Below are 16,787 nucleotides of genomic sequence, written 5' to 3' on the forward strand. Positions count from 1 at the left end.
CGTGAAGCTGCCGGACTAGACACATCCTCCGCCCCGTGTGGGTGCTCTGAGTTCCCGCGGGCTCACTTCCCACCCTGCCACCTGCTCCGTGGGCCCAGGCTCCTCCGAGCCTCCAGTTTCTCCGCCACTCAACTGACTGTCCCCGGCACCCTCCACACACAGTTCAGGACCCAGCCCTCCGGGCTCCTCACCGACAGGCCCTCCGCTCCGCTCCGCTCATCCCCACAGGCTGCCTTCCTGCCTCGGGTAGTACTGCAAGGGATTGGGCCACAGGTCCTCGACGATGACCTGGTAGGGGACAAAAGGCCAGTTGAGCACGGGGCCCCCGGCCCGTTCCCCAGCAGCCGGGACTCCAGCATCACCGTTGCTGACCCAGGCTGCAGGGGCCTCACCTCGGCGATCCTGTCGGACCCCGGGCAGCGGGGGTCACACAACCAGTTGAAGAAGTTCAGGCTGCTGGTGTCTCGCCTGCGGCTGGCAGCTCCACGTTCATAATCCCAGAACCACTGGACTGGAGTGCACCGAGTGGCCCTATATCCTGCAGGGCGAGGAAACTTAAGGGAGGCTCTCCATGGCCTAGGACCCACGCCCGCTCTCGCCTCTCAACCTACAAGCTCTCCCGCTCCGGTGCCAAACCCCTCGCCCGCCGCGAGTCCCCCGTCCTCCTCCCTTCCCGCTCCCGGGCCCGCGTGCCCGGCGGCCCTCCGCCAGCTCCCCCGAAGCTCAAGCCCACTCCTACCGGCAATGCTAAGGTGATACTCCTTAACGATCACATCGTTCCGGAAGTAGGGGTTGCTCCCAAAGTAAAACATCAACCTGCAGCGGTACTTGGGACGACCCAGTTCCTCCACCTGCCCCGGCAGAGACAGAGGAGGGGGAGGGGGAGGGGGACGTGTCCCCTGGCTGGCCTGAGTGACTGACTGACCGCGGCTCCGAGCAACTCGGCCGCACCCCCTCGGGCTCACACCCCACTCCCAAGGCACGGCCGCCGGCCTCAGTCTCCGGGGCGAACCTCTAAATCGGTCAAGTAGCTGAGCATGTCTGGGTCCTGGTCACCTTTCACGGCTGATATCTGGGGGTGATTCAGGATCTGCCTTGGGTCAAGGAGCCTCCAGGTCCAGTGGTCCGGAAAGAGAAGCAGGGGCGACCCGGCCCTTCCCGACGCAGAGCCAGGGACCCGATGCGGCGTGTGCGGAAACAGCAGGCACTGCCTCCCTCCCAACCTCCTCAGCGCGTGCCCCGTCATCACCCGTGCTCTGCGCTGGGGCGTCGCCGGCCTTCGAGGATCAACAGGGCTGAGGCTGACGGGGCCCCGCAGGGCAAGACCAAGAGCCTGCCTGCTCTCCCTTCCTACGTCCCTCTGGCCCGTGCCCGTGGTCGGCTGTGCCAGGAGGCAGTCAGTCACCTCCTTGGCTGTCTGGATGTGCTCGGTCCCCCTCTCACGGCCCTGTTGGCTTGGCTGCTCACCTGAAGCCCGGGGCCCTTGCGGGACCTCCTGTGCCACAAGGGGGCTCTTCCGCTCACTTGCAGCATGGCTGCACACCCAGGGTCCCAAGCAAGAGCCCGGCAGCGTCAGCGAGAGAGGGTCGGAGGACCCGGCGGGAAAGAGGGGAGAGAGGGACACCCAAGTCCCGACGAAGAGACACAGAGGGTGGGCAGGGAGCAGAGAGACAGAGAGACAGGGTGGGGGACATGGAGAGGCTGAGGCAGGAAGGGAGGAACCGTGTCTGTGAGCAGCTGGGCCGGGGGCCTCGGCCTGCCCAGGAGGGCCTGGGGAGGCCGAGTGCGTAGCACCCGCTGCACCGTGTCCCGGGTCCTGGGGTCCGCTGAAGCCTGGCAGCCTGCTGACTGACTCTCAGTGGGTGCAAGCGCACACAACCCTGGGTCTGCCGTCAACTCGGGAACGGGAACAATACGGGTTTCGAAGGACAGGGAATGAAGTGGGCAGCCTCTCCATCTGCCCCAGGTACCCCCCAAACCCTTTCCTTCCGACATCTGCTCTGAGACAAGTGTGACTGGGCTTCGCTAGGAATCGAGAGAGTTGACACGGGTTCCGGGACCGCAGAGGCGTGTTGGGGTGCTGCGGCCCCAAAGCACTGGCCCGCGGCTTCTGCTCAGGGAGGACAGCACAGGTCTCAGCCCTTGCCTTTCCCCCACAACGCCCACACCCCCCCCCACCCCCGCCCCCACCCACCTGGCCGGGGACCACCCGCTGCTGGACCCTGGCCCGCTATGCTGCGCAGTACAAGGCTGGGGCCACTGCTGGGGGGTGGGCCCACTGCTGGGGGTGTCCCTACGGCTGGAGGTGGGTGGGGCCCATGGTTGCCGGAGCCGGGCCCATCCCCGCAGCTCTCCTGCCCCTGGCTGTGGCCCTGCTCCCTGCCGCCCTGCTCCCACTCTCCTCCACAGCTGCCAAAACCCAGCCAGCAGGAGGAAGGATACGGCGTGTGCCCAGAAGCCAGGGATGGCCTGGATGATGGCCCTTCTTCGCGCCAGGTGACAGCTCCGCTTCTGATGCACCCTGCGCTTCAGCCGCATGTAGGCCCTGGTGGCTTGGGCGTCCACGGAGCGGAGCGCTTCCTGAACCACCTCCAGCGCGGCCAGTGGGGCGCCGGCTGTGTCGGCCCGCGGCACCGGCTCCGCCTGCGGCAGCTCCTTGGGCTCCTCGACCGGCGGTGCTGGCGCCACCTCCTCGTCTTCCACCGCCAGCACCTCGTCTTCCACCGCCACCACCTCCACCACCGCCATGACGTCCTCCACCAGCAGCACCAACTCCTCCCCCGCGCCGGCCTCCTCTGTGCCCTGCTGGGCCTCAGCTTCCCGCACAGCCTCTGCCACCACCCCCGCAGCCTCTGGGGCCAGAAGCGCCCCCGCGTGCCCGCAGGAGCCGGTCTCCCTGAGGGCCGCCGCCTCCTCACCGCCCCCGTCTGGGACCAAGGTGCTCCCGGATTCTGGGGCAGCCCCGCCTTCCGCGGACCTCGACTCACTCTCCATGTGGCCGCGGCCCTGAGCCCAGGCAGCTGCGGAGGGAAGGCAATGGAGGCGGGGCCGGCAGGTGCAGCTCCCGCGCCCGGGAAGGGCGGTGGGCAGCAGCCGCCTATCAGAGTGCGCCGGCCTGAAGCCCGCGTGCGCAAAGCGCCCGGCGTGGCGGTGGGGGGCGGGGGCCGCCGGCGCCGGCGCAGGGGCGGGCGTGGGGGGGCCTGGGCGGCCACGCCTGCGGCCTGGGCTGGATGGAGACTCTGAGCCCCGCGCAGAACGCTGGGAGCTCCGGGTCCAACCAGTGATAGGCCAGGGGGCGTGGCCACCACCAGCCTTTCCCTTGCGCGCGCAAGAGCCAGCCAGGGAGCCCGCCAGTGGCCGTCCTCCACTGTGGCCTGCGCGCCTCGCGACCCCAAACGTTTTCTTCAGAGACACCGCTCAGGCCTTTCCCGCGAGTGCCCTGGCATCACAGACCCACGGTCCCTTTCTCACCCGTCCGCCTGGGACCCCTCGGCTGGCACCAGGAATTGAAACCCAGCGGCTGAATCCAGTGCCTGCGCGCCGCCCGAAAGCCTCCCGCGCACCTCTTAGCGCAAGTGGGGGAAAGCCCTGGGGTCAGCGGCTGGTGCTCCAAGGGCGGCCGCGTCGCTGTCACCTGGATTTCCCCTTGACCTGCCCGGGGGTGGGGGGGTGGGGGGGAAGCCGGGGCGCCCCCAAGGGGCTGGGCGCAGGGACCATCGGCCTCCCGACCCCAACCCCCGCCGCCCCACCCCTGCCCCAGCTGTCCTTAAGAGAAGGAAACTGCACACCGAGTACTTCCCCTGAAATTTCTTCGCAAGGGGGCCCAGGTGCCTGGCCACCAGGGTGCGTACAGAGCTGCTAGGCCGGCCCCAGTGAGCTCCGGGACTGGGCCCCGGCGGCATGCCAAGGGGCCAGACGCTTAGTCCAAAGAGAAACTGCCTCTTTCTCGGACCCAGCCACGGGTAAAACGCGCGCCCCGGCTACTTTGCTCTGCGCGACCCCTTTCCGTTTTCTGTCTGGCTCTCTTTTGCTCCTTGCGTCCTCTTCCGACGCCTGACTTTGATGCGGGGGCTCTCTGAGTCTTCCTTCCCACTCTGCTCCAACTTCTCCCTTAGTGTGTGTCCGTGGCTGAGTGGAGTGCCAGCCGGGGAGGGGATGGCCAAGTGAGCCTTGACGGCACATGTGCCCTTTCTCTGGTACTCACCAGGTCCTTGCCCTCCTGTGGGGTCGCTCCAGGGTGTGTGTGGGGGGGTGGGGAGGGGGTCAGCGGGCGGATAGGACGGGTGCCCCCGGAGGTGTGAGGAAGTCCCCGTGGGGGACGGCAAGGCTGCCAGCGTTGTCGCGGTTGCATCGTGGGAGGGCCTCATTGAAAAGGAATGGTGGGTTTGTCCTGGGGGAGTTTGAGCGGAAAGAAGCAGGAGGAGCTGCCTCGAGGTTACGGGCAGGGTGTTTGGTGGGCCCAAGTGTCTCTCTCGCAAACTCGCCCTGTCAGCGCACAGAGGGGCGCCTGCAGGGAGAAAGAGGCCTGTCCGTCCGAGGGGAGAAGGCAAATTTCCCGAGCCGGCCCCTGAAACAGTGCAGACGTTGGAGTTACTGGTGCAATGAATCCAAACTGACCTAGCACATGCAACCGTACCCAGAACACTCGCGGAGGGCCCTGTGGCAATACTGCACTACAAACAGCACAGCCTTGGAGATGGGGGAAGGCTGGGGTGGTGACAGGGAGAGGGGGGACGTGGGGAGACTAGGAGGAGACGCAGAGAAGCCCAGAAGGAGAAGCAGCAGCGAGGGGGAGCGAGGGGGAACGGGAAGGACGGGGAGAGGGGAGGAGAGGGACCGGGGCGGGAGGGACAGGCGCGGGCAGGGTTGGGGAGGCAGACTCGGGGACGGAGCGAGGAAGGGCGGAGGCCGGGCGGGAGGGACTGGTCGGCCCCCAGCTCAGTTCATACACTGCAAGGCCTCCAGGCCCAAAGGACACATTGCCTACGCGCAAGGGACCACCCCCGTGTGGGGAAGCCAAAGGTGGGCTGAGCACAGCTCCATCCCGTGGTGTCAACGAGGTCCGCAGTCATGTTTCCCGAAAGCATGGATCAGACAGCCGATGAGGAAGTCCGGGAGGAAGAGAGGGTGGAAACAGGCAGGCAGGGCGTACCCAGAACCCAGGCACTGCCATCGTGGACGCCAGGCGGCCCCGGTCAGTAAGGAGGCTGGCTTCACGGCCCTGGAGGAAGATGTGGGCGACAGCAGCACGGGCGGCCTTTTAAAAAGCTGGCCACGTCTACGCTGCGTGCAGGTGACTGGCCTTTGAGTCCCAAAGCCACAGAGCATTTGCAAGTGGGAGGAGTGAGGCAGATGAGTGACCTCATGACCGAGGCCGGGCCACTGAGATCCCTACCCCTCGCTGACCGGCAGTAGGTGCGGGGCTCTTCCCCTGTTCCCAAGGATGCGTCAGCGCATCCCTTACGGCCCTGGCAGCCAAGGACTCCTCGGGGCTCCCCTAGATTACTGAGGCAGCCCCATCCTCCTCTGACTCCAAGTTGAAAACCACGGGGTCCAGTTCACGGGCAGATTGTCTCAGCGATAGAAATGCATCCAAACACAAGTCGGGCCAACAGCCTGGCGCCTGTGGCAGGGCAGAGGCTCACCAGGGCCAAAGGCCATTATGCAGGCCCAGCTGTGCCTCTGTGGGCTCGGGCAGGGATGCGAGATCAGAGACGTGACGGCCCAGGCAGACCCAGACCAAGACACGCCACGCCACGCCACGCTCAGGAAGCACGACAGACACGGGCAAAGAGGGACGCGCACGATCCTCCCTGGGCCGAGACAAGCAGACGCGTACAGGAACAAGACAAGTCCGGAGCCGCCGGGGACAGAAGCACATGCTCCAGAGCCTTAGCGCCCGTGGTCTTGGCCATGCCGCTTCGAGGAAGGAAGCGGCCGGGACACACCCCCACCCGCCGCCCCCCGCTCCCCCCCCCCCCCGCCCCAGAGAGTGCCGGGCAGCGGGGCAGAGTTGACTGTGCGAGAGCACCAATCTCCCCGGAGGGCTGCCGTGTTCCCATGCAGATTTCGGGGGATTTGTCAGCTCTTTGAAGGACCTTGAGAGTGAGGCCCCTGTGGATTCGCTGTGAAGGTGTTGCCAGCCAGGGATTTGATCGTGCCCTGTCCACCACGTCCGTGGGACTGATGGGCTGGTATCGGGAGACTCTCTGCCTCAGCCTGGGACAGGGCCCGATGATTCATGGTGAGTGGCTTTGATTCAGCTTCTGAGGCAAAAGTCAGCCCTGCAGAGCCTGCGAGACAGGATACCCCGGGGCTCCAGTCTAGGTGGTAAACCGGGAGGCTAGGGCGGTTTTGTCCTTAGCCGTCCTGGCTCTCTGTGTTAGGGGTGGGGACCCTGGCCCTGACTCCCTCACGCTGCATGCACTGCTAACGTGTGGGGCTCCCTGACGTCGGGCAGGATCCGCCCTCCACGGCCTCACCCTTCTCTCCCGGCACGGCCAGGCCGGGAGACGGGCCAGGCCAGGCTTCCACGTCAGCCCAGTGCCCAGAGCCCAGGTGGCAGATGCTTGGCAGTGGGCGACCCTGTGCCCTCCTCTCGCCTAGGCCTCACCTCCTTGGCAACAGCCTACCCAGCGCCGCAGGCGTAGAGGAATACGCTGCGGTCCCTGAAATGGCCCAGCCTGAGGACCCCTTAAGACCATGCTCTCCACGGGAGCTGTCCCGCTCCCGCGGCTCAGTGAAGTACCAGCACGTATGGCACCTGCAGCTGCCGAGCACAAGCAGGGCCTGGTGGCAGCAATGCGGGAGCGAGCCAAGGATACTCGGGCATTTCCAGACCAAGATGCCCAGAAGATCGGCCTCCCCAACGCCGCTAGAGCGGCGAGCCTGCCCTGCTGGAGTCTCGGGCACCTCCACCCGCCCCGCAAGGGGCAGGGCTGGGCCATACAGATCATCCACTCCACAGCCGGACACGGAACAGGCGTTTCACACTGCACGGTGCAAGCAAGGGACAGGAAGCATCCGTGAAGTTTGGCCGCCAATCCCGCCTTTTGGAAGGAGCCGCTGCCGCAGGAAAGGTTCTCCTACCAAATGTTGGGAGGAGGGGTGGGCCTGCTGAAGGGCAGAAAGGATCCTCTGGAACCTCACCCTCGCGGCTGCTGCCCTTGGAGCCACTCTAGCTGGGGAAACGGAGCGCCTGCCTGCTGCGCAGACGCTCACCTCTCCCCCACTGTCCTGGCCGCAGACTGGAACCTCTGCGGGCGTCCCTAGGCAGAGGCGTCTCAGCCGAGTAGACACCCGCTCGGGGGCGGAGTGACCCAGGGCCTCACGTCACCACCTCCCAGCTGAGGCTCGTAGCAGGTACTCTGCACGCCGTAGGTCTATCCACGGGCCTACGCACAAAAGGCTGAAGCTCCGAAGAGGCACGGCGCCCAACACGGTCAAAGCAGCCTGCGCGCGCTCAGCCCTTCGGCAGGGGTTCATGCTCCCTGGGGTGTTGGTGAGGACGAGGTGTGCCTTTGAGGGCATTTCCCTTTGGGGGGCATAGAGGGCAGAGGGTAGAGCGTCAGCGGGTAGGGGGCCTTGGGCGCTTGCCTGCAGACCGTGGAGAAGGGGGCATGTGAGCCTCAGGGTCCGCGTGGGACGGACCGCACACGGGTGGGTGTCCTGGGTCTGGCTTCAGCAATACCCCGCCCTCTCCTCTGTTGCCCATCTGGGGGATCCCAAGCCAAGGACCTAGGGAAGCAGGGAACTGGGGATCATGGGGCAGCGTGGGTTGCTCCGTATGAGGGTGCCTCTGGACACGTGAGTGTGTGGCGGGTGTGTGCCTGGCAGGGGGAGTGTGTGCCTGTCAGGACGTGAGAGTGACCGAATCACGGTGTGTGTGTGTGTGTGTGTGTGTGTGTGTTTGGGCGTGGGGGGGTCGCCTGGTTTTGTGGCCGAGTGTATGTGTCAGTGCATGTGAGTGGCTACAGAGTCCGTGGCAGGGGGTGGGGTGCTTCACCCGATGGTGTGCCTCTGTGTGCGTGTGTATGCGCGCGCTTGTGCTGCGAGCGCACCTTTCCCGGCACTTTATACTCCCTCCAGCCTCCTGGGCCAGAAGGAGAGTGTCGTCGTTCCTACGTTCGCCCCTCCGCCGTCCCCACTCCAACAGTCCCCCCTCGGGGCCCGGTCCCCACTCCGTCACATTGGTTCGGAGGTGCAGAGGGTGACTGTGTCAGCAAGAGCCCGGCCCCTTGCTAGACCAGTAGCGAGCACGGGCTCTGGGGTTCGACGGACTAATGAATCTGCAGTCCCACCGTGCTGTGTGCAGTGGATGTGTCTGAGGACATCCACGGGGAGCACTCCGCAGAACTGTCCCCGCCATCCACCGAACCTGGACACGGGGCGTCTTTGGCCCTGGCTCGTCCTTCCCCCCTCTCCTTGACCTCTGTCATTACCGCAGGGAAGACAGCAGCCCCGTTAGCCGGCCTTTCGCTCATCTCCTCTCCCTGCCCAGCACCACCATCCCCAGGGGAAGGACCTCCGCCCGCTGGGATGCCGTCCCAGAGCTTGTGTGACTCGGCCCTCTGGGCCAGCATACGGGCCCATCCCCTCCTCGGCATGGGGATTCCCAGGCAGAATCGTAAGCACCGACCTCATGAGCCCATGAGCTCAGGCACCCCACCTGCCCCTTGCCGCGAAGAAGAGCTCGCACGCACGTACCCACGGTAACGCCCAGGACCACGGGTGACATCGGCCTTCGACATTTCAGTGTTTTTCCCTGGGGGCCTCCATCGGACCCGTGTTTCGCCCCGGCACCAGACTTCAGGTTTTCCCTGCGACGAGGACCCAGGCTGATCACGTCGCTGCCCGTGAAGCTTCTCCTGCCTCTGCTCAACGGCGATGCTCCCGCATATGCATCTCAGCAGCCTGAACCTCCGTGGGTGGGACAGATACGCAGACACAGACACACGGTCACTGGGCACACATCAGGTGGCTACGCATTCCCACACACGCTCTCCGAAACAAAGGCATGGACATGGCCCAAGTGTACACTCGTGCACACACACACGCAGCAGAGGCAAACTCCGGGCACCCAGAGGTGCATGAGTCCACACACAATCACACTCACATGCTATTCTAACCACGGACAGACGCGAGACACCGACGTCCTCCTGCAAATCAGGCACATGCTACACCCACCCACACCTGATCTCTGAATCAAAGGCATGGAGATGGCAAATGGGCACACACGCACGCACGCACACAGAGGCTGACACCCTGGCGTGAATGGGGCCACACAGATCCACACACTATTCTTCTAAACACAGAGGAACTGCAACACACACGTGTCCGTGCCAACACATGCACGTGCCACACCCACGCACACGTCACCTCAGTTCCAATGGCATGGAGATCTCACACACACACGGCGCACACGCGTACATGCAAACACACCCCAGCACGCTCCATTCACACACACAGACACACACAGACACTCGTGCTCATGCAAACCCCCCGAATACACTAAAGACACACGTGTCTCTATTGAACTCCGGCCTGTACACCAGCCCCTGAATGGAGACACACTGGTGCTCTTGTCAACACACTCACACGCGCCACAGCACTCCCACAAGATGTCTGGCACAGGCATACACGTGTGGTCCCACGCCAAATAAAGATCCACACGTGTGACCAGGGTGACTCAGGTGACTCATACTCACACACACGACAGACCATATGCACGGCCTCTGGCCGACCGGCAGACACAACTGACCCCAACACACCTGAGCATGCACACTCACACACACACACACGTGCCCCGAAGGAGAGGGAAGAATGTAAGCAAAAGCCTGGTTCTGCATCCTAGGAAAAACACGCGTACACAGACACACACACACACACACACACACACACCCTCATGCGAACCCACTGTACACACTACATACACACTCGTGCAGTTGGACCTGGGGTATGCACACCGTTCCTTCCATGCAGCCCCATAAGTGCTCGCAAAAACACGCACGGAACACACCCAATTCACACAGGGTCCGGCACAGGCAAACACAGGTGGCCTCACCATCAACACCGTACACGTGTGTGCCCCCAAACACTAACACACATACCCGAGACCACATCCACGGCCTCGAGCCCACAGGCATACACAACGGACCGTGACCCATCTGAGCACGCACACACTCACACACACACGCACACAAGCCCTGCACGGGCACCCCTGCACACATCCTAGCTCTGTCACAGAGTCATGCACCCTCAGCCCCGCAACTGGACACGGAAGTGCACATGGAAACATGCACCCACAACACTCACGGCAGCGCTCCAGCACAACGGTGCACAAAGAAGGCCCCGGAGACACACAGACAGACAGACAGACACACACACACGCACGCACACGCACACACACACAGAGTCTCCAACACAGAGGCATGCAGGGGTGGCGACACCTACAGCACAGATACACACAGAACACCACAGTAAGCCCTGGGCCGGCAAGCCCACCACACCCAACAGCAATCTGTGGGCACACAAGGATATGCACACTACACCCTCACATGCAAGGTCTCTGGCCCACAGCCATACAGGTGTAGCCCTGCAGGGTCACACACCCAGCGGTGCCTGAAAATGCGTGCACACAACATACCCACGACTCACCTCACGCTGGCCTGCGGAATTCTGCGTGCACGCGTGCGCACGTGCCTGGGTGCTTCGAAGCACAGGCATACGCAACAAACACACGGTCTCTGCTCCCGGGCATGACAGCCGGCCACACCAAGACACAGTCCTGCTCATGTAAACACACACCCAAGAAACAGACACCTACACACACGGCGTCCAGCACACACACGTGCACGCTCCCCACAAACCCTCACATGCGTGCACTGAAGCCTACACACCCACGAGGCACGCACACGTGGCCACACTCAGAGGCACAAGTGTGCCCATGCCGACATGCACACGCAGCACACGAGAACACAGACGACCCCGATGTGCATGCAGCCACACGAGGCCTTGCCGCACACTCTCCCATGGGTGTGCAAACACACAGACACAAAAGCACACACTGTCTCCGGAATGCAGGCATACACACTTGCCACACACGCGCACACGAAACGCACACACGCAGCACCGAAGCACACATGCTGTCCTGCACACAGGGGAGCCAAAGAGGACGCACAAGTCCACACACGCAAGTGCGGGATCATACACACACACGGCCCGCCGCTCCGAGGAATGCTCAGGCGGCCACACGTGCTTGCACACGCACACACACACACACACACACACACACGCACGCGGACCCGCCCACCGCTGCTCCCTCACACACAGCACACCCACGATGTCACACAGCCCATGGCATGGAGCGCCCCTGCGTTCCCTCACACATCCGTGGAAAGTCCCCCGCGGTGGGTGGTGGTACCTGCCGGGGTGGGGGGGGGTGAGGTCCCCAGGGATCGCGAGTGACCACCTCCTGCTTGGTCCTCCCGGGACCCTTGGTTTTGGCGCGGGACGTGACGTGACCAGAAGCATGCATGACGTCGCATCTCAGCAATGCAGGGCACACTTCCAGGAGCAGAGCAACTTGGGAAAGCTCTCCAAGCGATGGGAATAGGATGGCACTTAGAGCGTTGGGGCCACGAGGGCCCCTCTTGGGAGGACCTTGCCCCTCCTGTGTGCCCTGCTCTGAAGAACAAGACTTCACCGAGAGAGCTCTGCCTCTTCCCATCCTCTGCCAGGTCCCGCCTAGGGAGGGGGGGTTTCTCTCCGCACGCCAAGCCCTGCCGGGCCCTGCCCCCATGCTCTACATCACCCCCACCCATGGGATCCAACAGGATCAGGGCTGGAGGATCCCAAGAGGCTGATTTCCTCGTGGCCACCTCCTGTGCCCCCGATACCAACCGACACATGGGCACAAAGTGCTCTGGAACTTGTTTATGGCCCTTCCCCCTGTCCCTGCAGCTATGGGCAGGATGCTCTCTAGAGCTGCCCTGCTGAACCTTTTCCCGGTCTCTATCGCGTGCAGGCAGAGCACCCCGTAGGCGCCATGTCTCTCAACGGGGGAGGCCTCATCAAATACTTCTGGGTGGTCAAACGGGGATGCTCTGTGGTGTCCACGTCCACCCATCTGCCATGCTCCGACACATAGACACACGCATCTCTCTCACACTAACACACACGGAGAAACAGGAGAAACCACACAAAAGTCTTAGCCCTTTGTGAAAATGGATGATGCCACTGATTGCCAAGGTGACGTTGAGAGCAGGCCTTGTCCTTGGGAGACGCCTGTTCCTCCTCCGCGAGGGCGCCACGACCTTCCTGCAGACGGCCTAGGACCTTTTCCGAGGACGTCCGTATGGCTGTGGGAGGACAGGCGGTGCTCAGGAACGTGGAGGGCAGTCAGGGAACCGTGGCCCAAGAGTGGGATGGGACAAGGAGCCCGACTCCCAAAAACAGGCAGGCCATCCCCAACGGAATGCGTGGCAGCAGGACCGAGCGAGGGGCCGCCAGCCGTGGGAGACAGTTCAGGAAAGTGGGGTGGAGAAGCCCTGCTTCGCCCGATGGACCAGGGATTTCCCGGCGGACGGCCTAGGGGGCGTGAAGCTGCCGGACTAGACACATCCTCCGCCCCGTGTGGGTGCTCTGAGTTCCCGCGGGCTCACTTCCCACCCTGCCACCTGCTCCGTGGGCCCAGGCTCCTCCGAGCCTCCAGTTTCTCCGCCACTCAACTGACTGTCCCCGGCACCCTCCACACACAGTTCAGGACCCAGCCCTCCGGGCTCCTCACCGACAGGCCCTCTGCTCCGCTCCGCTCATCCCCACAGGCTGCCTTCTTGCCTCGGGTAGTACTGCAAGGGATTGGGCCACAGGTCCTCGACGATGACCTGGTAGGGGACAAAAGGCCAGTTGAGCACGGGGCCCCCGGCCCGTTCCCCAGCAGCCGGGACTCCAGCATCACCGTTGCTGACCCAGGCTGCAGGGGCCTCACCTCGGCGATCCTGTCGGACCCCGGGCAGCGGGGGTCACACAACCAGTTGAAGAAGTTCAGGCTGCTGGTGTCTCGCCTGCGGCTGGCAGCTCCACGTTCATAATCCCAGAACCACTGGACTGGAGTGCACCGAGTGGCCCTATATCCTGCAGGGCGAGGAAACTTAAGGGAGGCTCTCCATGGCCTAGGACCCACGCCCGCTCTCGCCTCTCAACCTACAAGCTCTCCCGCTCCGGTGCCAAACCCCTCGCCCGCCGCATGTCCCCCGTCCTCCTCCCTTCCCGCTCCCGGGCCCGCGTGCCCGGCGGCCCTCCGCCAGCTCCCCCGAAGCTCAAGCCCACTCCTACCGGCAATGCTAAGGTGATACTCCTTAACGATCACATCGTTCCGGAAGTAGGGGTTGCTCCCAAAGTAAAACATCAACCTGCAGCGGTACTTGGGACGACCCAGTTCCTCCACCTGCCCCGGCAGAGACAGAGGAGGGGGAGGGGGAGGGGGACGTGTCCCCTGGCTGGCCTGAGTGACTGACTGACCGCGGCTCCGAGCAACTCGGCCGCACCCCCTCGGGCTCACACCCCACTCCCAAGGCACGGCCGCCGGCCTCAGTCTCCGGGGCGAACCTCTAAATCGGTCAAGTAGCTGAGCATGTCTGGGTCCTGGTCACCTTTCACGGCTGATATCTGGGGGTGATTCAGGATCTGCCTTGGGTCAAGGAGCCTCCAGGTCCAGTGGTCCGGAAAGAGAAGCAGGGGCGACCCGGCCCTTCCCGACGCAGAGCCAGGGACCCGATGCGGCGTGTGCGGAAACAGCAGGCACTGCCTCCCTCCCAACCTCCTCAGCGCGTGCCCCGTCATCACCCGTGCTCTGCGCTGGGGCGTCGCCGGCCTTCGAGGATCAACAGGGCTGAGGCTGACGGGGCCCCGCAGGGCAAGACCAAGAGCCTGCCTGCTCTCCCTTCCTACGTCCCTCTGGCCCGTGCCCGTGGTCGGCTGTGCCAGGAGGCAGTCAGTCACCTCCTTGGCTGTCTGGATGTGCTCGGTCCCCCTCTCACGGCCCTGTTGGCTTGGCTGCTCACCTGAAGCCCGGGGCCCTTGCGGGACCTCCTGTGCCACAAGGGGGCTCTTCCGCTCACTTGCAGCATGGCTGCACACCCAGGGTCCCAAGCAAGAGCCCGGCAGCGTCAGCGAGAGAGGGTCGGAGGACCCGGCGGGAAGGAGGGGAGAGAGGGACACCCAAGTCCCGACGAAGAGACACAGAGGGTGGGCAGGGAGCAGAGAGACAGAGAGACAGGGTGGGGGACATGGAGAGGCTGAGGCAGGAAGGGAGGAACCGTGTCTGTGAGCAGCTGGGCCGGGGGCCTCGGCCTGCCCAGGAGGGCCTGGGGAGGCCGAGTGCGTAGCACCCGCTGCACCGTGTCCCGGGTCCTGGGGTCCGCTGAAGCCTGGCAGCCTGCTGACTGACTCTCAGTGGGTGCAAGCGCACACAACCCTGGGTCTGCCGTCAACTCGGGAACGGGAACAATACGGGTTTCGAAGGACAGGGAATGAAGTGGGCAGCCTCTCCATCTGCCCCAGGTACCCCCCAAACCCTTTCCTTCCGACATCTGCTCTGAGACAAGTGTGACTGGGCTTCGCTAGGAATCGAGAGAGTTGACACGGGTTCCGGGACCGCAGAGGCGTGTTGGGGTGCTGCGGCCCCAAAGCACTGGCCCGCGGCTTCTGCTCAGGGAGGACAGCACAGGTCTCAGCCCTTGCCTTTCCCCCACAACGCCCACACCCCCCCCCCACCCCCGCCCCCACCCACCTGGCCGGGGACCACCCGCTGCTGGACCCTGGCCCGCTATGCTGCGCAGTACAAGGCTGGGGCCACTGCTGGGGGGTGGGCCCACTGCTGGGGGTGTCCCTACGGCTGGAGGTGGGTGGGGCCCATGGTTGCCGGAGCCGGGCCCATCCCCGCAGCTCTCCTGCCCCTGGCTGTGGCCCTGCTCCCTGCCGCCCTGCTCCCACTCTCCTCCACAGCTGCCAAAACCCAGCCAGCAGGAGGAAGGATACGGCGTGTGCCCAGAAGCCAGGGATGGCCTGGATGATGGCCCTTCTTCGCGCCAGGTGACAGCTCCGCTTCTGATGCACCCTGCGCTTCAGCCGCATGTAGGCCCTGGTGGCTTGGGCGTCCACGGAGCGGAGCGCTTCCTGAACCACCTCCAGCGCGGCCAGTGGGGCGCCGGCTGTGTCGGCCCGCGGCACCGGCTCCGCCTGCGGCAGCTCCTTGGGCTCCTCGACCGGCGGTGCTGGCGCCACCTCCTCGTCTTCCACCGCCAGCACCTCGTCTTCCACCGCCACCACCTCCACCACCGCCATGACGTCCTCCACCAGCAGCACCAACTCCTCCCCCGCGCCGGCCTCCTCTGTGCCCTGCTGGGCCTCAGCTTCCCGCACAGCCTCTGCCACCACCCCCGCAGCCTCTGGGGCCAGAAGCGCCCCCGCGTGCCCGCAGGAGCCGGTCTCCCTGAGGGCCGCCGCCTCCTCACCGCCCCCGTCTGGGACCAAGGTGCTCCCGGATTCTGGGGCAGCCCCGCCTTCCGCGGACCTCGACTCACTCTCCATGTGGCCGCGGCCCTGAGCCCAGGCAGCTGCGGAGGGAAGGCAATGGAGGCGGGGCCGGCAGGTGCAGCTCCCGCGCCCGGGAAGGGCGGTGGGCAGCAGCCGCCTATCAGAGTGCGCCGGCCTGAAGCCCGCGTGCGCAAAGCGCCCGGCGTGGCGGTGGGGGGCGGGGGCCGCCGGCGCCGGCGCAGGGGCGGGCGTGGGGGGGCCTGGGCGGCCACGCCTGCGGCCTGGGCTGGATGGAGACTCTGAGCCCCGCGCAGAACGCTGGGAGCTCCGGGTCCAACCAGTGATAGGCCAGGGGGCGTGGCCACCACCAGCCTTTCCCTTGCGCGCGCAAGAGCCAGCCAGGGAGCCCGCCAGTGGCCGTCCTCCACTGTGGCCTGCGCGCCTCGCGACCCCAAACGTTTTCTTCAGAGACACCGCTCAGGCCTTTCCCGCGAGTGCCCTGGCATCACAGACCCACGGTCCCTTTCTCACCCGTCCGCCTGGGACCCCTCGGCTGGCACCAGGAATTGAAACCCAGCGGCTGAATCCAGTGCCTGCGCGCCGCCCGAAAGCCTCCCGCGCACCTCTTAGCGCAAGTGGGGGAAAGCCCTGGGGTCAGCGGCTGGTGCTCCAAGGGCGGCCGCGTCGCTGTCACCTGGATTTCCCCTTGACCTGCCCGGGGGTGGGGGGGTGGGGGGGAAGCCGGGGCGCCCCCAAGGGGCTGGGCGCAGGGACCATCGGCCTCCCGACCCCAACCCCCGCCGCCCCACCCCTGCCCCAGCTGTCCTTAAGAGAAGGAAACTGCACACCGAGTACTTCCCCTGAAATTTCTTCGCAAGGGGGCCCAGGTGCCTGGCCACCAGGGTGCGTACAGAGCTGCTAGGCCGGCCCCAGTGAGCTCCGGGACTGGGCCCCGGCGGCATGCCAAGGGGCCAGACGCTTAGTCCAAAGAGAAACTGCCTCTTTCTCGGACCCAGCCACGGGTAAAACGCGCGCCCCGGCTACTTTGCTCTGCGCGACCCCTTTCCGTTTTCTGTCTGGCTCTCTTTTGCTCCTTGCGTCCTCTTCCGACGCCTGACTTTGATGCGGGGGCTCTCTGAGTCTTCCTTCCCACTCTGCTCCAACTTCTCCCTTAGTGTGTGTCCGTGGCTGAGTGGAGTGCCAGCCGGGGAGGGGATGGCCAAGTGAGCCTTGACGGCACATGTGCCCTT

At 64.9% G+C, this 16,787-nt stretch overlaps 2 protein-coding genes across 2 annotated transcripts; both read right to left on the reverse strand.

Moving 5' to 3' along the window:
* Positions 1 to 216: 216 nt before the first annotated feature.
* LOC123935929 (testis-specific Y-encoded protein 1-like) lies at positions 217 to 3,902 on the reverse strand. Its single transcript, XM_045996778.1, has 6 exons — positions 3,789 to 3,902; positions 2,443 to 3,258; positions 1,013 to 1,090; positions 740 to 851; positions 393 to 538; positions 217 to 288 (listed from the first exon to the last, which is right to left on the reverse strand). Exons 1-6 carry the CDS (start codon positions 3,900 to 3,902, stop codon positions 217 to 219), a joined length of 1,338 nt encoding a protein of 445 aa, XP_045852734.1.
* An 8,910-nt stretch (positions 3,903 to 12,812) lies between these two features.
* Positions 12,813 to 16,499, reverse strand: LOC123935930 (testis-specific Y-encoded protein 1-like). Its single transcript, XM_045996779.1, has 6 exons — positions 16,386 to 16,499; positions 15,040 to 15,855; positions 13,609 to 13,686; positions 13,336 to 13,447; positions 12,989 to 13,134; positions 12,813 to 12,884 (listed from the first exon to the last, which is right to left on the reverse strand). The coding sequence occupies exons 1-6, from the start codon at positions 16,497 to 16,499 to the stop codon at positions 12,813 to 12,815; spliced, it is 1,338 nt and encodes a 445-aa protein (XP_045852735.1).
* Between the last annotated feature and the right edge of the window lie 288 nt (positions 16,500 to 16,787).

This window comes from Meles meles, chromosome Y (genome assembly GCF_922984935.1).
Source record: "Meles meles chromosome Y, mMelMel3.1 paternal haplotype, whole genome shotgun sequence".
Lineage (NCBI taxonomy): Eukaryota > Metazoa > Chordata > Mammalia > Carnivora > Mustelidae > Meles > Meles meles.